General features: G+C 47.0%; 1 protein-coding gene across 14 annotated transcripts in view; it reads right to left on the minus strand.

Annotated features, from left to right (window-relative positions):
* Positions 1-1,118: 1,118 nt before the first annotated feature.
* The window catches only part of MEGF11 (multiple EGF like domains 11), a 256,970-nt gene continuing 236,984 nt past the window's right edge, over positions 1,119-21,104 (minus strand). For 6 of the 14 annotated variants that reach the window (XM_042039041.1, XM_042039040.1, XM_042039045.1 and 3 more), the window contains 5 exons: positions 20,583-20,701; positions 14,700-14,766; positions 9,947-10,003; positions 3,737-3,943; positions 1,119-3,491 (listed from right to left, as the gene is read on the minus strand). In XM_042039041.1, the coding sequence (XP_041894975.1) occupies positions 3,331-3,491; positions 3,737-3,943; positions 9,947-10,003; positions 14,700-14,766; positions 20,583-20,701 (611 nt within the window). In that variant the 3' untranslated portion in view covers positions 1,119-3,330. Of the gene's footprint in view, positions 3,492-3,736; positions 3,944-4,793; positions 4,977-9,946; positions 10,004-14,699; positions 14,767-20,582; positions 20,702-21,104 lie in introns of those variants that run through there. The other 8 variants (XM_042039048.1, XM_042039044.1, XM_042039046.1 and 5 more) reach the window with 7 other exon arrangements.

Consider the following 21,104-nt stretch of genomic DNA (forward strand, 5'->3'; position numbering starts at 1 on the left):
TCCTAAGGACTGCAGGGCCCTGGCAGCAGCTCCTGGCCTGGGCTGGGTGACACTCCTGGGACAGGAAGGTGCTTCCCAAGGTGTTTTGGGAGAGACAATGCAAGTCATTATTCCATCTGAATGCTTTCCAATGGGGGATTGTCCTGTTCAGCTGCTGATTAATCATTCTGTTCCATAATTGGCACTACTTGTGTACTGAAGTGTCTCCTCCCTGCTAATGGGAGACAACTGATGGTAACAGACACTGCTTTGGGTCCTGGAAGGAGCTTTCTGAGATTCTGGATATTCCATATAATGCTTCAAAATGGACTTTGCTTGCTAAAAGCTTTTGCTGTCATTTACATATTTGAAAGCCTCAACTTTTAACAATTATTCAGCGAGCATCAGTGGTTCCTGTCTTTGATGGGAGTTGAGCTTCTGACTTAAGTAGAAAAGACATGGAATTGTTCTAATTTAAAGACATTTTTATTAAGCTGGAATTACTTATTCTATCAGTTCAGACCTGATGAATTTCCAGCCTTAAATAGCTTATTGAGTGTGGCTTGTCAAATAAGAAGATTACATGCTGGGCTTTAGTTAACAAGATTTTTAGAAATATGAAGCACAAATATTGAAAAGCTTCAGCACGTAGCAGGGGCTGCATTGCCTGGGATGCATTAATTCTGAAGGTGTTTCTGCTGCAAATCTGTGCTTGTGATTTATTGATTGGGCTCCCTGGGAGCTGCTGGGCTGCCTTGTGTCCTGTCCCATCACTGCTGGGTGACCATGGGTCCTCTGGCGTCCACCCGAAGGCCTGGGAACCTGCGAGTGGCCCAGGGCACTGTCAGTACACAGTGGGTGTGCAGGGGCTCTTCCAGCTGGGATTGTGCGTTCCCAGGAGTAGCACTGAGGTCAAACTGCCGAGGAACTGGGAGAAGGGTGTGCAGAGCCACTTACCTTTGGTTTACTCCAACTTGGAATGACAGCACTGGGTTTTCTGAGCAATCCTGCCAGTTCTATCCCAGCCTGGTGCCTGGGGGGGTTTTGGCTGAGGGGAGCAGCCACATTGCCTGGAGAGCTTGGATCTGTGCAGGGCAGGAAGTTTTGCTCTGCAAATGAGTACGTTGGAGAACTACACATTGAGAGAAATTCAGTTTATTTTGTACAAGGTAGGATACCTTTGCACAGTGAACAAATATATTACAAATCTGTCTTGCCTTAAAAAAGTATTGCCATTTTGGTGCCTGTTTCCTAAGCTAATGCTGATATACAAGAAGGTACTTTTTTTTTTGTTGGTTTTATTGTTTGTTTTTTTTTCCTGTGAAGCTCTATGCACATCGTTGCATTTGGTTTCAAAATCCTGCTTTGAAAAAAAACCAAACAGCTGAGCACATCTCTGCTCTCTGGAGTCTCATTGCAAACTACAGCAACACACAAACATGGGTCAGGCCAGCAGCTGAGGCTGCTTGTGCTGGGTGCCGAGGTGGGTCTTAATGAGAGTATTCCTTATCCAACTGCCTTTCTCTTGATATTTTTGAGGTAAGTCTTTCCATTCATGTACTTAAAATATATTCCTACTAGGCCTACAAAATAATTCTTTCCTTACATCTCAAGTGAGGCTTTCCTGGAAAACAAAATTGCTATTGCTGATTGGGCACGGCCCCCATGCATGCATGCAGCATTTGGGAAACCTCGTGGGCAGGATCTTGTGGCTCGGTCAGTGGCTGCTCTGGGAGCCTGGGGCTTTCCAGGCTCAGGTTGGGGGTTCAGAGCCAGCCTGACCACCTGGAGAGTCCTGGCTCCAAGGGACAAAGCTCCTGGGGCAGGATGCCCAGGGCCAGGGGCTTTGATCCCAGGTGTGAGGCTGAGCCCCTATGTGGGGACACGGCTGGGCCCCACCATAGTACTCTGAGTGATCCAGGAGTATTCCTGGAGCCGGGATCCAGCCACTGCCCCCGAGCTGGAGGGGTCCTCTTGCCAGTCCCAGAGCCCAGCAGGTCACACCTGGGATTGTGCTGAGAGCAAACCCACGGGGCTGGTGTTGTCCTCTTCTGCTTCCATCACACTGGTGAATGCGCAACAGAATATTTTTTATATTTAAAAGGCAATCAACTTGCTATTTCCACGTTTGCCTAATAAAATTACATACTTAGAGTCAATACTACTTCATGCTCAAAATCTACAAGGAACTAACGGCAAGTACTCTACTTTTCTAGGTCAATAGAGGTTATAAATTAAAAAAACAAGTATCATGGTGGCTCAGTCCAAAATTTTACCATGGGTCAGACCCTTAATAATTACTTCACAAACAGCTGCTGAAAAAGAAAACCCAGTTTCAGCTCCATTTAATGACATTTCAGGTAGAATCATCAATGGATAAAGTTGCACTACATGGTAATGCACATCAGATTCAGCGGTGTCATCAGTGGCATGCTGACAGTGAATCATGAGGAGATGGTTTGGAAAGATGGGAGAGAGAAGCCGATGTGGCTGAGCTTTGGGAAAGGAAATGAAACCAGGGCTGGTCTGTGCAAACCTGCAGTGTCCCGGGCAGGAATTGAAGGGGCAGCAGTTTAAGCTGCCCGATAGATCTGCTGGATTTAGCTACCAAAAGAGAAGCTGCGTACGGAAAATCAAAGCCTACCTGTGCCAATCAAAGTTAGAAGTGTGGTAAGATGGGTGTTAGACTCATTGTGGAAACTCCATTCATTAGCAGAGATCGGGACGTATGGAAAGATTTTAAGAACTGCACAGAAAGTGTCTGTGTTAATAATCCTCAACTCAAATTCTCTGGTGCTGAATATAGAGATGACAATCTCAGTGCTGATTACCAAGCGTGATCTGCACAGGTTGCACTTGGTGATGGCAGTAAATGAGCTTTCCAGACAGTGAAATGACAAATTTCCCTGCTTGCGTTCAGAAAAATGTCCATTCCCATGACAAAGATGAAAATAAATTCCAGTGTATTCCTAGTCACCTTGTTCCTAACAGTAAAAGGTTTCTTGATTCAGTTGGTAGAAATGTACATCTTGAAGTCCCTTCTACTTAGCATGTTTTTGTGGTTTTATTTTACAGCAAAGCCAGGGTTAGAACACACGCCACGGAGCATGAAGACACCTTCCTGGGGTGATGTACTCCAGTCCCACGTGGAGGAGGCTCTCGTTAGTTCCAGGTACCCATATAAAAATGTCTATAAATAACATCATGCAGCAGCAGTTGGCCCAAGCTGATGTCGTGTTAGGTCCTTGCCAGTCCGCAGACCCTCAGCAGCATAGGAAAGGAAGGAACGGCTTCTCCTCTGCTTCCTCACAGTCTGTGTTGGGAGCATAGTGCCCAGTGAAGTCCATCCCTCTAAGACTGCTTGTCCCAAGAAGGCCCATGTGTCGGGCTGTGCCGGACGGGGAGCAGGTCGTAGTGACCAGGAATGTGACTGTTCCTAGGCAGGTCGTATGGATTCTGGAGATAACTGGCACTCCGACTGCGGGCGTCTTGGACTATGCTGACAGTGGGCTCTGGGGGAGCAAGGAAAACTGGGTTGTGGTGACCAGCAGTGGTCCCAAAACTCCTGATCCTTGTGGGTCTCTTCCAGCTCAGGACATCTACCACTGTGGCTCTTAGCTCCCCAAACCAACACACCAGTGCTCAGGCCTTCCCCCCCGCCAGTGCCTCCCTGCTCCATGCCAAGTCCAGGCTCCTTGTGCCAGGACAGGGGAAAACCAGCATTTCCACCAACCCCGCTGTGCCACCCACTGCTTACCAACTTCGTAGATATTTTTATTGGCTGTTGATGAAGTTGGCATTTCGGAATACGGGGACTCCCTGTGACCAGGCGATTTCATTTCCACGTAGCTGCTCTCGGAGTGTTTGCAGGTTAAAATGGGGGGGTCTTTAATGGTGGCGTATGGGTTTTCACTGCTGTTCAGGGAACAAGTGCTGGAGCTGCACACAGATTCTTTCATATAATCTGCAAAACAAGAGTGGAGTGGGATTGTTAGGGTCGTTAGCACAATTAGGTTAATTACAACTGAGCCTCTGCAGGAAGGCTGAGGGGGACAAGGGGGCAGGGGATAAGGAAGATCCTTGAAGCCTCCAGCACAGACACCCGGCGCTTGTACTCTGGGTGTTCCAGACCATTGCATCCACCACTCACTAGCAGGAAAGAAATGAAAACCTGCTCAGTACTGAAGGTTTTCCTGTGAAAGGTTCTAGTTGTCGTTTATTGTGATACTTAATTTGAGGTGGCAATCCTTTCCCTCCCTCCCCCTAATTCCTACAGAGCCATATTCATCCCACTCCACCTGCCCTGCAGACCCAGGCGTGGCCACGGGCAGTCAGATCTTCTGCTGGGACCTGGGGTGCTCAGCCAGCTGCAGGGTGAGTCCTGGGGCCTTGGTCACATCTAGTGCCCTGTGTTGGAGTGCACAACATTGCCACAGGCTCAGAACTGTACCAGTGCAGCCTCTGCATGTGCAGTCCCTGCTGGTTTTGGGGTTATCCAGCGTCCTACAAACAGGGAATGCTTGGGTTTCCACAGAGGGGGACAAGCCTCCATCTGAGCCTCACTTTTGCTCTGCTTTTTTTGCCCCCTTTGCTGTAGACATCTCCTGCTCCTCTTCCCTGGACTGGAGAGGAGGTGACAGAGGCACTACATGGGGACAACAAGGCTGGCATGAGAGCTGTGACCACTGGCCTGCCTGGTCAGTGATCCTGGTTGGGATAGGCCAGCCTGCTGCAAGGTACAGTGCCAGTCTTGCTTCAAAAATAAAAAACAATAGAGAATAAATAGGTCTTAACATTGACATTCAAGAACGTGCCATTGCTGCTGTGTGCATCCTGCTGGGCAGTGCCAGTAATTTAGAATTAGAGCGATGCAATGAAAGATGAGGCATTTTCTTGTGCTGGGTTACAGTACAAAGGCAGATCCTGGTATATATGAAATACTCCAGGTGAAATAGGGGGACTTGCAAAATAGCTGCAATCCCAGCTGCCCCCGCTGTCTAGTATGGGAGACAAAAAGAGAAATGCAGGTTAAGAAATAGACAGACAACATGATATCGCTTCTCCGCTCCAAACCTCAGCTCTGAGCCTGCCAGCCCCATCCTGCTCCCTCACGTGCCAGGTTTTCTCCACTGTGTGTGATTGTCCCTCCTTCAGCTCTGGGGTTGTGTCTGTATGTGTGTCTGTATCCATCACCCCTGGCCTGGTGCCCTTGGTCCTGGTTCAGCCCTGAGGGAGGTGCCAGGTCGTGCCTGCCACCTGCAGCCAGGGGTTGCCTTTCTGGGTTCTGATTTCAGCAAGTCTGGAGAGCCCTCAGCTCCCAGCGTCAGTGAAAGCAGCTCGCTGGGAAGCTCCATTGCACATATACCAGCTGGGACCATCAGGGATGGGGAGACTGGCAGAGAGAGGCCTGGCACCAGTGCAATGTTTATTTAGTTATAAAACTTAGAAACTCCTCGTCTGACATCAGCCTGGGTGAGATGAGCAGTGCCTTTGCTTCCAAGTGAGACATGCCTGGTTTAGCACATGACAGGAGATGGGAACCAAGGCAACACCGACATCCCTTGGCTGTTGGCTGCAGGGTTTGTCCCTCCAGTGTCACCAACCCCATCCCGGTACAGATCAGTGGAAAACTGCCCCATCCCATCCTTCTACGGAGAGATGGAGCAACCGTGTGAGACCAAAGGCTTCTGCACATAAGTAAGCTCAGTGTTGGCTTTTGCTGTGTATGTGACTTAAATCCAGGTGCCAGAGTCTGGGATTTGTTGGTGTTAGAAGTGAGGAAACCACAGACAAACAAACAAAAGGCTCAGCTCCACCTGCCAGCAAGTTGCAGCTCCTGGTGGCTACTGCAGGTACATAGGGCTTATCAGGAGAGCCCGGGCAGCCTTTAATGAGCCAGCTCTGCATTTTGGGGTGAGGGGACATGAAGATTATCACCAACTTGCTTCTCCATTTCAAGCAGTGCTGCTGAGCAGATGCTCACAGGGTGAAAGTCAGGATTCCCTCTGTGCTGCAAGAGCCCACTGCAAAGCATTCTCTGTCGGCACCACAGCTGGGAGGAAACAAATCAAACCAGAGCTGGGTGTAGAGTCAGGAAATGTTGATTATAAAGGACTGCTGCTACTACAGCAAAGAAGGGCAGAGTGACAATTTCTGCTCCTGCAGAGCTGCAGCTGCAGGTAAATAGCTGTGTCGTTTGTTTATGGAATTGGGCACATTGGAGCTGGCAAAGGCAAAAATCCCAGCACATCAGCTGTTTTATTTCATCCAGCTCAGCTGCTTTTATCTCCCTAAGCTAAAATTCACCTGTACTGACATTACCTCCCAGAAAGGTGTCCCTCAGCCCTTCCCTTCCCAGGACCAGTTGGAAGAGACCAGTGAACACCACTCGGGCTGCCCAGACTTGTTTGGCCTCTCCCAGGAATTGCCTTTTCCCAGGAGATACTGAGAAACAACGTGCCTGAGAGCCCATTCCTGCTGACGTAAACATGAGCTCTGTGTCTAGCTGGGATCAGACCTTTGCTTTGGATGCAATATATTTTATGGAGCACCAGTGGATGTTTGGGATTCTGGGTGCACCAGGGAGTCATTAGCCCTCAAGAAACATTATGTGCAACATCAGGGAGGATTTAACTCTAAAGGCTGTAGAACTGCTGAGTTACTTTGTTATTAAGGTAATTTGGGGATAATTAAGAAGTCTGGCATCAATTGTCAAATTTTGTTTCATGAATTAATTTAAGCAGAACAAGCGTCTTTAGAGATCCCAGCCCATGGTGCTGCAGGCCCTGGCTGTGCTGCCTCCTCATCCCTCCCTGTCACAGGGTCCAGCTCTTGTGGAGGTGCGAGCTCTGCCCCACAGTGCTGGGGCTCACTGGAAGCACTCAGTCAGCTGGACTTCCAGAGAAATATTGGGAATACGCTCTGATTTTGAAGTCCCTGCCTTCTGCGTTGCCTGGATACCAATCACCAGACCTTTGGAGGGTTTATTTTTGTTAGCAGGGACTAGAAATGTCCCTCCCATGGACTGGGTTCCTCTCTTCTGCTCTGAATTTCCCCTGGCATCTTGATGACCAGCCTTGGAACCCACAGCTGAGGTGGAAGTGCTGAGAAGAGCTGCTGCACACAGGTACAAGGTGCTCTCCTGCTATTTAACCCCATTAGGGGTGAAGTGCCTGTGCTGGCTGCTGTCCCTAACCTGGCCAGCCCTGGCTGCTGCAGGGACAGTGACACAGCGAGGACCCATTACTGCTTTTCAGAGTGACACAGGAGTGGGGGCACATCCTGTACAACAGCCAGGGGAACCACTCTGAGCCCTGCATCCCTGGGATCAGTGCTTCTCTCTGCTGGGATTTTCCTGGCTCTTCCACAAAGCATAGGGTATTTTTCCCTTAAAATGGTAGTGCCTGAGGTCACATCATTCCATCAGTGCAGCAGTATTCATTTAAAAAACAAACCTCTAAAACCAAAGGACTCAGCTGAAAGGAAAAGTTTGGGAATGGTATCACTGAGCACCATGCACAGGAAAGAAACTGCTCAGAAACCTGCTCTGAAAACCCTCATGCCTGTTGAGCCCCTGTCACCGGGTGTCCCAGGGCTCAGGGCTGGCACTGTGACATCCAGCTGCTCTCTGCTGCTGTCAGACACTGGGCTTGACACCTGGCAATCCCACACCTCTGTGCCTGACTCCCTGGAGCTCCACAGCAGCTCAGCCACCACACCCCTGGTGTTGGGCTGCATAGGGGACCCCCCCTCTGCTGGTGCCCTGCTCTGGGCACAGCCCCCAGCTCCAGTCTTCTCAGAGACCTGGGGAAGCAGGAGGTGGCCCAGGTTCACTACAGCCTGGCCTTAGCCTCAAGACCCCTGTGCCCTCTCCCTGCAGGGTTCTGTCTGCTCCAGGAGCACTAGAGACCACTTCCAGCTGCAGGACAGGCTGTGCCCAGTTAGACCACACTGGTGGGAGAAGACATGGTTTTAAAGTGGATGAAAGTACATAAAAACCAAGCACCCGCCTGCCAAGTCTTTTTGCTGACAGAATCCAATTGTTTGGGACTGGGAGTTTCTTTCTTTCTATTTTTCCAAGGAATGTGGTGAATCAGGGCCTGGCAGAGCAAGGAGAGCTCACTCTGAGCGTTGGGCACATTCCCAGCTCCTCATGAGAGGAGACTCCCCTGGGACTGGCAGTGCCCACACTGCTACAGAGCCCCAGGGCTGCCTGAGCCCAGGAACTGACCTTCAGAGGGGCCTTGAGAACCTTCAGCCAGCCAAAGGCAGCTGCTTCTGAGAGACCTCAGCTCCTAAGTGCCTGCAGGTGAGCTCCCAAACATCCCTGGGAAGGCAGGTGTGTCCCTGTGTCCCGGCACCCTGCCCCTGCCAGTGCCAACCCTGCCTGTCTGAGACAGCTGAGCAGCCACAAACAATTCCAGCTGTGGCTTCTGAGCCTGATTTCTCAATTTTTAAGGAGATAAACATGTAAAGGAAATGGTTCAGATCCTAAAAATTAAACAAAATATGTAGCAGCAGAAAATGCGTTTCACAGTTCACTGTCACTGTGATTCTTTTTCTCTGACCCCACTGGTCCCCCTCTGTGTGACTGTGCCTATGGATGGGAGTTCCTGCTGCATGTGTTTAAAGCACCTTTAAACTTAGTAAACACAGTAATTTAGTTTAAACTAATGAAGTTAATAGCTCCATGTAAAGAGAACAACTAGTTCTATTACAGTAAGAATTTTCTTTTGAAAAAGAGAATCATTGAAGTAGCTGAAACCAGTGGATTGAGTATTTTGTATATCATGAATTATATATATATCATATACATACATAATCCATTCAATATTTTTACTTTAGCTTTATCAACAAAGGATTGGTCATGGCTTCTTGGTTTCCTTCGGTGATTCTGTGTGGTAAGGTGATGTTTTAGCAAATATTGCATCTTTGTATTTTGAAAACAGCAGCTACAAAGTGATTATTGAACTCTAGGCCTGGCTATAAGCTGATTAATGCTTTTTATGTGGAATAGCTTTCGATATTCCTTGCTAGTTGAGACAGAGGTCTGGCTCTGGAGCACCTCAGCCATGGCAGGGCAGTGGGAGTCTGGCAACAGCACCAACTGTCCCGGTGACTCAGCCAACACCAGCCCAAGGGCATTACAGGAAGAGGCTGTGTGGTATTTCCCTCCTCGGCTCACTGAGGGACATTCCCAGACGTAATAGCCTTGGATTCAGATCAAGGACCTCAGCCTGAAAGCTGCCTGTTCCCCAGGAGACAGATTCCTTGCTCCATCTTCTGGAGCACAAGCTCAGTGTGCTAAACCCCAGCCCAATCTGCCAGGAGCTCTGGGAACTGCTGTGCCAAAGTGCTCCCGTGGTCCAGACGTAACTGGAGTATTTTGAATGTAAACCTGGAGGGAAAGTGAAATGTAAAACCACTGGCCCTGTGCTCGTGACTCATCTGAGATCCCGTTTTAGACCTGCCCTGGAGTCAGTGCCCACAACTGCTGATGCCAGAGTGAGGGGACCTCGACCTCGAGGAGGGCTCTTCTCCAGCTCTGCTCTAAATCCCTCTCAGCAAAGGGCATGAGCAGGGGCAGCTTCTTTCCTGGGGGCTTGCTTTAAGCTCAGGATGGCCAGGAGCCAAGACCAGGGAAACACCAGTCTGCCACCAGCAGCTGCCCCCAGAGCCCTTGTCAGTGGTCGGTGGGTCCTAAAGGAATGTGCTCTGGCCAGCTCCACCTGCCCCTCCTGCCCTGAGCTGAGCCCTCCCTTTTGCCTTGTGCTGCAAAGCCCGTGACCCTGGGAAGCTTTGCATCCATAATTCATGGCCCAGGAGTGCTGGGAGCCAGGCAGGCAGCTCGTGTGGGTGCTGGCTCTGTCCCTCCCTGCCTGCACCGCCTCTCCCGGGCTCCTATCTCACCTCTTCTAGGACACCCTCCTCACACCTGGGCAGGGTTCTGCAGCTCTGGATACCATACCTTTGAAGCTTTTTTCCATTATGTATGTGTTCTGACGTCTATCCATCCCACAAGCACCTGCATAAAAATGATATATAATGGAAAACAAATAAATATTTATGTAAATTGGATTGCTTTGACTACTGAGCAGCATATATTCTTCCCTCTAAATTGTACATCAAGGCCGTCATTTAGGGAGGCTCTTAAGCACATCCTCAGCTGTAAGCACACACTCAGCTCCAGCGGGGAGTCTGTGCACGCCTGGAATTATGCATGTGCTTAAGAGCCTCCCTGGAAGGGAGAGCTCTCTGCAGCAGGGTTACCAAGAACAGCCATCCATCAGGAGATCAGGATAAAAACCATCTGCTGAGACATTCATTACTGGAATGGTGTGAAAGAAGCCTAAAACATGCCCTTTCAAATCTGAGTCTGCAGGTTGCGTTGCAGCACTCTGTGACTAATTTTAGGCTTTGTTTTGTTTGTGGAGAGTGTATTATTAACTCGCAGCCTTCGACTCTAAGGTGTGTACAATTTTCTTAAATTACCTACTATAACTTTGCTCATGAATTTGCACAGTTCAGTAACTGATGTGACAACAGTCCCTAAGTGACCACTGTGCTCTGACAGCACAGCCCCAGGAGCAGAGCTGACAGCAAACAATTCTGCTTTGTGCAGCTCCAGAGGAACTTGCTGTTCCTCACAGAAGCTGAGACAGAAGGGAATGGGGACCTTTTTACATTTTCACTCCCGCAAATTACCCTAGATATCAATCAAAAGGAAAATCTAATGTAAGCCTTTAAATATTTTTAGCTATAGAGTCTCGTATTTCCTATTGACTGGGACAATCAATACAAATTTGGTTACTGAGAAATGTCTTTGTGGCTTAGGGGATTCCCAGTCAAGCAACTCAGTTACACTGGGAAAAGAGCCCCACAAACAGTGTATCCCAGAGGTCTCCAAGTTATTTGTCCTTGTGTGTCCTCTGGTCTATGCAGAAAAGTTGTCATGGCCATGGGCAATGCTGTACCAGCCCCTTTTTCATGACAGCTTCATTTTTTTTTCGCTAAATAAGGGAAATGACTAAATTAGACATTAAATGTGCTCCCGGCACATCAAAGACAAACCAAGCCTTTGCTCTGGTTCTCCGTGCCCATCCCTGAGCACAGGAAAGGGGCTGGTGGGACCTGACTGGCTCTCTGTGATGGGGCTCTTCTGGCCACGAGTGACCCCCCCAGTCCATTTGAGCACCTTCTGCTTTGTTTTGCAGCCCTGGTGCTGAGACAATTCCCAAACTCACCCTGGTGCAGAGGGCAAGGCAGACTAGGAGGTTTGGGCAGCTCTGTCCCAGAGCAGGATTAGCTCTGTGCTCTTTCCCTCCTGTGTTCTGCTCGGGCAGAGTTGGAGCGAGGAGGATGGAGCGAATTCATTCCTTGGCCAACTGCCACAGGGCTGGGGCTCCCTGTCCCAGCAGTGGAGCTCCCCAAGGCCATCCCTGGGGATCACACGTCCTCCCCCTGCCAGGGCTGAGCAAATCTCCAAGGGCAGCAGTGTCCAAGCAGTATCTGGGGCTCACCCCATGGAGCAAGGCTGGGAGGAGCAGCTGGAGAGCTCTCAGCTGGGGTCCCAGGGGGAAGGGGCTGTACCCATGGAGAGGCAGTGACAGGGAACAAAGGGGACCCAGGCTGACCCATGGGAAGGTGCATTGCCCTTGGGAGGGACACACAACCCCTCAAAGCCTTTCCCAACCTATTCCCTGTAATTCTACCTTTAGTTTTCTCTTTTATCTGTTACAATACTGCGGGTTTATGACCCATTTTTTTGTATTCACTGAGTTCCTCGGGAGGTGAAATGAATAATGGATACGTTATTTTTTAAACTGCAGTAGTAGTTAATGTGAAAAAGTCCTAAACAGGCCAGGGATCTGGCACTTCAGGGAAGTCCAGGTTTAAGTTTGAAGCTAAATTATCTGCTGGGGTGAAATCAGAATCTCAGCTGGAAATAGTTTTCCACACCTTTTGGCTTTGAGAAAAAAGTGAAGTCAGCTGTGAATCAAACTTATAGCCTTTGGTCCTCTGGAATAAATGCAGCTTTGAGTCACTCCGTTGTGCTGCAAATCCTACTTTAGTCTCTGCATCCAGGACTGCTGTTGAAAAAACATTCCAGATAAACCCACCCCTGCTTGCAGCTGCTCCAGCTAATGAGACAAGAACCTTTCCTGAGCTCAGGTCAGTGGTTTAGGAGCTTTGACCTGCTTGGGATGGGAGCTGGAAGCTGGGCTCTGCCACTGCTCAGTGCAGACTGGACTAGAGCAAGAGGGATTACTCACAGGGCAAATAATTCCAGTTCTGCAACACGAGACAGAGAAAATGGCAAGGACAAGCCATTCCCTGAAACAAGGACTAGGCTGCCTTGGGCAGGCAGTGACACACAGAAGGGTAACAAAGTCACCTCTTCTTGGCACCACAGAGTCCCCGGACTCTGATGTCCGAAGCCCACATCCATGGGAACAACCTGTACTCCTCCCTAGACTCCATTGAACAGACACAATCAGCTCTCTGATAAAGCCTGCTATTTGAAGCTCACAAGCAAATGTGCAGCAGTAAAAATACATGCTTTGTCCTTGCATCTCCCGCTTGGAAAGAACACAAACCTGGCAAAAAAAGTCCTGCAAAACAGGTAAAACACCTGCAGTCTGGTGAGATCCACTGCAATTAAGAAAATCCTTATCACTGCAGGTTTTAGGAGATGAGTGTTCGGGTTAATTTTGACGTGGATATTCTTATAATTTCCTTTCCCCAGCTATAATTCATATTTAGGCCACTTGCAGTTTCTAACAGGGTACAGGCATTTCTGGGAGCCTGGTGCTCCTCATCTGCTGGGTCCCATCCTTTGGGATTGCTGCTGCAGCCAGGGTACTCGCTGGCTGAGGAACCAGTGGAGAGTTTCCATCCCTTCCCAATTGCTCCTCAATTTCTCCTCCATTTCCCTTTCTCTTCCCCACCTTTGTCTCACTCACACATCTGCTCTCCATGACTCTTCACAGGGTCATAGAAGAGGAGTTGGGCAGTTGTCCACTGCTATTTTAACTTTTTAATTGAATCTAGCCCTGCCCAAGGCTTGGCTGCTCTTCCAACACGGAGCATCTGTGTCATAAAACTAAGGCTGATCATGGGATGAGAAGATGGAACATGTTTTTAACTGTAGTACTTCCATGTGTGATGCAGTTTGAAGGTCAAGATTCCCTGTGTGGCTTTATTAATCTTAACTTTTATTTTATGTTTATAATTCCAAGTTGAAAATTTTCACTTTCTTCTGAAATTTGCACAAGAGGAACCTGCAGCTTTTATTGCACAACAGCAATAGCAAGAAATGAAAACTTTTTATTTTCATGTAAAAATGGCCTTGATCTGAGCAAGGATTCAACATTATGAAAGTTAGCATGAGCAGGCATTAATTCTGGAACTAGAAAGAAAGAAATCTAATTTCATCAATTAGTTTGAAAAAAGAAAGTAAAAGTTATCTTGGATGCAAAATGCTGTAGGAAAAAATTGAGTATTTTGCTGGAGGCCACTTAGCTAAAGTATTTATCACTTCTAGATCATTCTTGCTGCAGAGGCATTTAGCATCGTTTCTGCTGGTAAAATAAAATGCATGAATGCAGGACAGATGTGGCACATGGGGAGCTCAGGACAGCACACTTAAACACAAATAAAGCAAATAGTGTGTACAAAAAGCAGCAAAATGGTAAAAGGAAAATTAACTTGGTTTGAGTAGCATTTGGAAACCCTCCCACACAGCCCCCTCCATGTCACATACAGATAAGCACAACAGTGGTTCTGCAGCTTGTTACACAGAAAACATTGATGGTTTTAAGGATGAAGAGATTTTGCACTGAAGCTTGACAGGTTTGTGATTTTCCTGATGCAGGGAAGAGTTATCTTTGGAGTGAGGCATGGTGTGGGACCAGGGGCAGTGGCAGGGTGTGATGCCTGGTGCTGCCCTATGTTCATTCCTTTGCCGTGTGAGCTGTGAGATAGTTGACCTTAAAAATCCTGTAATACTCCTTAATGCTGCACTTTCCCTCCTCCTGCATATTTTCAGTGAGATATTACTAATCTCAGTGAAGGACAGGGCAAATGCTTTCGGCCACTGACAAGCCAAACTCCAAGTGCTCAGATAGGAAAACAAATAACATCCAAAGCACTAAATCTGGGCAGGATTTGAGCTAAGAGCTGCTAAAAACCCTGTTAAAACTCAAGCCAGGGAGAATGAACTCAGAACAGGCAATTAAACTTCACTCTTGGCTTGGTTGCACTGGCTGGTGGTTCAGAATTGCCATGGAATGATTTACTGAGAGATAACAGAGCATTGCACACCCCAGCTCCCACAAAGGCTACACACCTTCATCAAGATGCCAGTATTTAGTGCTAAGCTTTATTAAGCATGAAAGGAAAAAAAAATAATGCCAATTTTGAATTTTTAATGTCCTGAGTTAGTCCTTAAAAAAACATTTATAGATTAGATGATAGTGATTCGACAGAGCAGCCTTGGATGGGAGACTAAAATGAATATTGACTCTGCTTTCCCAGTCTGTGGTTTGTGGTAAAGGAAACAATTTTTAATTCTCCATCTTTCACTACTGGCAATTCTGGTTGTGAAATAAAGACAACACCAATATTCCTCATTATTGTTAATGCCTTTATGAAGGGCTGATTTGGATTTGGAATTGCTCAAAAGTCTACTAAAGTGATTAAAGTGTTTAAAAATTACTGACCTAGTTCATTCAGATAGCTGTAGGGTCTCCAGTCTGCAGTTTCTCTGTCAAGGATTTTGTTACTGAGCTGTTCAAAGAGTATGATAATGGGTTAATACTGGAAGAGACAGACAGTTCCCACCCCAGACTACAGCCCAAGGATGTCCAGAATAAAAATGGGAGGTGACTCCTGCCTTGGCCTCACCATCTCAGCCCTTTATCTGTGTGAGCTGGACAGTTGTTCACTAGCATTAGGGAAAATCACAAAGGAAAGTCACTTCACCAAGCCATGAACACAAACATGCTGGAAAACACAGGATCTCCTTTGGAACCATGACCTGGATGCCTGTGGACATGGAGTGACACGCTCCAAAATAACCCATGGGGATGGATGGATCAAACCCCCTACACCAGCATGCAGACAGGGGCTGCTTGGAGCTACAGGATCTGCTGAGACAGCTGTGGGTTCAGTGACAAGAGATGCAAGGGGGACATGAGTTCTCTCAGTTCAAGGAAAATAACTTTGGCAATAACTGAGTACAAAGGCCTGTGTGGATCTGCCAGCGGAGAGTCCAGGGCTGCCCTCCAGGTGCTGCTGCTGGGACAGCATCTCCCAGAGCATGCAGTGGAAGGAGAGGGGCCTCTACTTTGGGGGTCCACGGCCCCACTGGGCTGGGACAAGCAAAAAGGGCTCCACAGTTGAGTGGTCACCAGCTGAGCCCTGCAGGGAGGGTCTGGGAATTGCTGTAGGTGTTGAAACTGCTGAGTTTTCCACCTAGCATTATTCCCTTGAAAGCCACACCTGCTGGAATACAGCTGGTCCTTAGGAAGTGTCAATTCAAGAGCAAATCCCAACCTTGTTTCTGAAGAGTTATGAAGCCATCATTGCCCTCCTGTGTCATCATTGCCCTTTCAGACTGGGAAGGCTCCTGCTGTGTTTGGGAGCATTCAGCTCTGCTATTTTACTGTATTTACAAGAAAATGCTTAACAAAAATGAGGTTAAAATTAAAAGAGAGCATTCAAAATTACCACATTTCATTTTTCATGATATCTCATTAATTTTTGCTTAGCTGTCTCAATGGTTTTTTAGACCTGGAACCAAAAACCCACTGAGGTATTGAAGCCTATTGGGATATTAAACCCCAGCTGGCACTCAGCACCTACAGCGACATTCTAAAGGCATTTTCACCCCTCCACAGCCCTATCCAACAGCCCTCAGTGCCACTGCCACCCAATCTCGGGATGCAGCATCCCAATGTTGTCCCTGTGGCAGGGGGATGAAGAGCAGATATGTTTGGAATGTGGTCACTGGGAGGAATTCAACCCTTGACACCATCAGTTCTCCTCAGCAGAGCCCATGGCTTCAGTCTTCTCTTCAAAACTTACAGCCAGAACACAAATGCTGATTTTTCAACCCAGCTGCACCACTTAGAGCACATTTATTAAAGTCGGGGTTTCTATTAAAAGCTGTGGGTTTGCAGGATTTATAAATCAGCTCACAAACCTAAAATTTGGCATGAAGACCTATGGGCTAGAATTGATTTTTTAAAATGAAATGATTTGGGGACATTTCTAAGTTTTTCTGAATGCAGCAATTAGGAAGAAATGTGATTATAGCTGTCTCTTTGTGCTACTATAATTTCTTAACACACTGTAATTTGTTAACTTTTTTTTTTTTTTAAGATAGAAAATACTTCAATTTTTACTGTGAAGCAAAATTGATTTTCTGGAGGAAGAAATCCTTCATAGTAAATTTATCCATTAAAATTCCAGGCTGGTAATTTTAGCAATTTGGTTAAAACTACCTCATATCTGGCAACTTTTCCTTTAAGATCAACGAGATACCAGCCTGAATAAAGCAAAGTCATTATCTGCCTGTCTGAAATAGCTGGATAGATGACAGTGGCCACTTGATCACCACCAGCCATTTGTCACTGCTCAGGTTTTTAGGTCCATGGTGATTAGGCAAAGAAGTGCTGGCAGGAATTCCATCATACTTTTATCTTCCAGGAGAGCAATCAATAATTTGCCATTTATTTCCCAGACTACTGACTTCAGATCTCCCTGGTCCAAGCTTGTGCTGCTCACTTTTAGATGCCCATCCTGAACATTCTGCAGCCATTCTGTATTTTCAGTCCTCCTTTTTCTTGGGCAAGTTTTAGTCAAAGGTACTTTAATGATGCTTTCTGTACTGAATTCCTTTTTATTAGCTGGGTGACATCCAGTCAGACCATTTCCAGTGACCTCTGTTTTGCAGTTTCTAATTTTATGTGAAGTCTTTGGTAGAATTTAGAACTTCCTTTAATAGATGTGAAACTGCTGGCTTTAAAAATTCAGGACATCTAATAGCAATTGATTTTTATGATGTCTGCAGAAACCAACACCTGGACTTTTGCTGCGATGCTGGAAGGGAGTGAGGGTGGAATTATGTGCTTTGCAAAATCTCAAGGTGAGAATCCTCCATTTGCTTTTGACCAGTGCAGCAGCCTCATCCTTTACACAGAGGATTCTTTGCAGCACTTGGTAAAAGTGAGATGTTTTTACTTCATGCACAACTCAAAAACTCAAATACAAAGCTGGCATTGAAGCCCCGAGAGTGGTTCTGTGAGTGGTCCTGCCTAACACCCTTTGAGCAAAATAGGTCCTGAAATCTGGTCTGTAGCTCCAGCAATGAGAGCTCTGAAGTAAAGACATGGGTATGGAGGTAAGTAATCTCTGTTTATGTCCTTTGGAAATTTTTGGTGCAGTAATTCTGTGGCAAAAGTTCACCTGAGTTCATGTCTGATACTCCTTGGTAACTTGCAGCATCATTACTAGTTGGTGCTGCACATGTCATGAGAAAAAGGCCAAACCTACTTGTAGAAGAAAGGTCAATGTTTGGCTTCACTTAAACTCACAGTAAGGTATCTCTTGACTCCAGCATTTCCCCCAAGGTGACTTGCCAAGCTCAATCCCATGGGAAGGGCAAAGTGCTGGGAGTTAAAAACCTGTCCTGAGCTGCTGGAGCCTCCTCCTGAACCTCAGAGCTGCAGATCATTCTTGGGGACCTTGCACAGAGATGAAGCTCAGCCCTACAAGCTCCTGCTGGCACCTGGCACGGGCCTGGGGACAGGACTGGAAGGGCTTGGATCACCCAGTCCCTGTGTCCAGCTGCCTTTTACTGCAAACACCCAGGCACATGATCCCTCAGAGAGCCGATCAAGCTCCATTTTAACAGTAATCAGGTTTCTTTGTCCCATTAGTCTTCCTGGAAAGCTATTCCAAAATCTCACTGATCTGATGGTAGAAATCTAATTTCCAGCTTCAATGCATCCATGGCCAGTTCATCCTCATTTGTTCTTGTGCCAGCTCTGTCATCTCACTTAAATAGCTCTCCTCCCTCCTCGTGTTTACCTTGCTGTATTTATAGATGGCAATCATGCTCCCCCTCAGCATTCATTTTGCCAGATAAAAGCAGCCAAGCCTTTTTTCAGTCTCTTCTCATAGGCTCCCCCTTATCCTCCTCCTTGTTTTCCTCCTGCCCGTGTTCCACAGAGACTGCTGTGCTCTGCTGGCACAACCACCCAGCCCCAAACACACTGTGGGGGGTTTAATGCCTCCACTGCTACTTGTCTCTCAGCAGCTTCAGTGATTCACCTTCAGGATCCTGAGCAGTGGCCTAATGTCTGTCTGGCAGAGGGGGAATGAGGAGGTGAGATCCTTCTCCCTGCTGAAGCTTGGCCCTGCTCCTGTCCTGTGCAGACAGATCCATGTCACAAACTGTCCCCAGTGCAGTGCTGGGCCCTCCAGCTCCTGCTAAATCCTCACCCACCCCCTTCCGTCCAAAGGTGCCACCCTAAGAACTGCAGCAGGGTCAGTACACAGGGCTGGGAGCCCCGGCCAAGGATTCTGGAGATGTGAGAGGGATGGGAGAGAAGGAAGGAAATAGGAATTATATATGTAGAGTTGGGGGAAAAAGGAGACTAGGAAAAGGGACACGAGAAAAAAAAAAAGACAATAGAGTGGAGAGATCACCAAGAAAAGAGGGGAGAAAAGGCAAAAGCCACAGAAAGGAAGGAGAGAAGGGCAGGGAAGCACAGGAGAGAAAACTCTTCTCAACCCTCCTCAAACTGGAGCAGGGCTCCCAGCTGTCCTGCCTTTGTGCTTTGCCCAAGCTCAGAGGGAGGAATGGCTCCAGCCCATCGCCTCCAGGCCTGATCTCCTCGGAGCACAGGGAGGATAACACATCCTGGGCTCTGGCTCAGCACATCAGAGACTCTGCCATTTTTTTTCATTTTGCTTCTGTGCTGGTTCCTTTGTGACCCCAGCTGGCACTATAAGAAATGAATCCTCCATGTACAACTTGTGCACATTTCTCTGCAGAAAGTGAGAATGGCACCAGGCAAACTGATTTGGAAATGAACTCGTTAAGGCAGCTATTAGGGCTTTATATGCTCCTTTGTCTTACTTGGCTGCAGAGCTGCAGACAGACAAAGTGTATTTTTGGCCATCCTCAGCTATTCAGCACTGCAAAGCATTCTCATTAATAAGTGAGATGGTGGGAGATCTAAAGGAAATATCAAGCCATATATTTTGATAAATGCCCTGAAAATACCAGTTCTATTGGTCTTTCAGTGCCTATCAGGACAACCTGACTGACTACAATGGCCAGAGCTGCAGCAGGGGGAGCAGCTTTCGGGCGAGTCCCAAAGCACCACTTGGGGATTAAACCTTTCCAGCAGCTTAATTTTTGAAGTAGTTCAGTGAGAAGATGGCACTGCAGGCTGGGAATCCAGGATAGGTGCTGGCTTTGACCTTTTTAGAATTCATTTAAATTTCTGCAAAAGGATTAGTGGTCCAGATGGACACTCATCCTAAATTTGACATTTATGAGCGTTTGCACTTTCAATTTGGGGAGCAAAAATTCAGGATGCAAGGGGACTATCTACATCAAAAAACATATTTACACATCTGTCTAAACATTTCTCAGAAATCTCTGGAGCCAGCCTTTTTATCACATTTTAATGAGATTTTCTTTTAATAACCAGAAATGACTTACAAGAGCACATGTAGAGATATTTTTGCCTGTCCTGTACAATACTGTCTTTTTTTGCATTAATCTTGTTCTTATGGCATTCCAGTCAATAGTTACATTTGGATTAAGGTGACACAGCCTGAAGTACCATCATTTTTGAAGCTGACGACCTTGATGAAATCAACTGCATTTCCTTTTTCCCCTGCTCCCTCTGCTTTGCCCCACCTGGGCTTATTAAGGCTCCAAAGAAGTGGTTTTACCATTTGCCATATCTAAATTTACTGCAAAAGTGCTGAATTAAGTCACAGTGTTGTTCATGAATGGTCTGAGGGAATCAATTGCAACAAATGATAAGGAAGGTGCTCCTGGATGTTCCAGCGAAAGGGCTGGAATAGCTCTGCTGGAGAGCCAGGAGTGACAGCAGAGCTCCCAGAAGTGTCCCTGGATCAGTCAGGACAGTCCTCAAAAGCACCCCAGGGACCTTCTTGCATCTTTCTGATTGTCTGTGTCAGCAGGGAATTTGCGTGTCTACTGATGTGGGAAACAATGAAACAGCAAAGTGAGATTACTGATTAATGCTTCATTGATTTACTTGTGTTGTGTTAATGGATAATTATATTTATTGAGTTATTTATCTCTTCTGAGAAGCAAACATACCTTAGAGTTGCTAAGACACCAAGCCAGACAGGCATGAGACTCCAGTTCCCATTCCCAGAGATTGGGAAGATACAGAGAGGGGAAAGCCAACCTTTCTGTGTCTGGGATGTCAGGAATGCTACCCTGGAGTTTTAAATAATGCTGGCAGACAACAGGGCTCGAGAGACATTGCATTGGTTGATTTCCTTGAACTGATAAGAACATTGCTACAGTGGGGTGGGGTAATATCTACCTTACAGGAGCTGTTTCCATCCAGATTACTGGGAAAGAAGCGTGAAGTCACCCCACATGAGAGAGTGTGGTAGCTTGGATTGGAAAAACAATGAACACTGCTGCTACCTTGGGGTATATCTGGGAAGAAAACAAGTCATCACAAAATACTTTGGAAGCCACAACAGTTCTTAAGAAACTGAAAACATGGTAGAGACAATCTAGTTTAGAAATCTTTACTGGAGTACTGGGTGTTCTAACACATCTGCAGATGCAATCTATCCTGCTTTATAGTGTGAAGCTCTTGGCTATTAGCATTAAACATAAGAGAAAAAAGCAAAATGTTTAAATAATACAGTGTTATCTTCTTGAAGATGTTAATAAAGTCATTCCTGACAATCCAGCTGCTTTGCAGGTGAGAGAAGGGAAGCAAAACCTGGGAAATGGATGGGCTGCAACACAGCTGCCTCCTTAGTTTAACCTATGGAAGAGCTCCCGAGCAGTCTTGCAGTTGAAACAAATGAAACCTTTTGTTACATAATCC

The sequence above is a fragment of the Corvus kubaryi genome, unplaced genomic scaffold (genome assembly GCF_017639235.1).
Source record: "Corvus kubaryi isolate FWS band 111438036 unplaced genomic scaffold, C.kubaryi_AGA036_p1.0 37394, whole genome shotgun sequence".
NCBI classification, from domain to species: domain Eukaryota; kingdom Metazoa; phylum Chordata; class Aves; order Passeriformes; family Corvidae; genus Corvus; species Corvus kubaryi.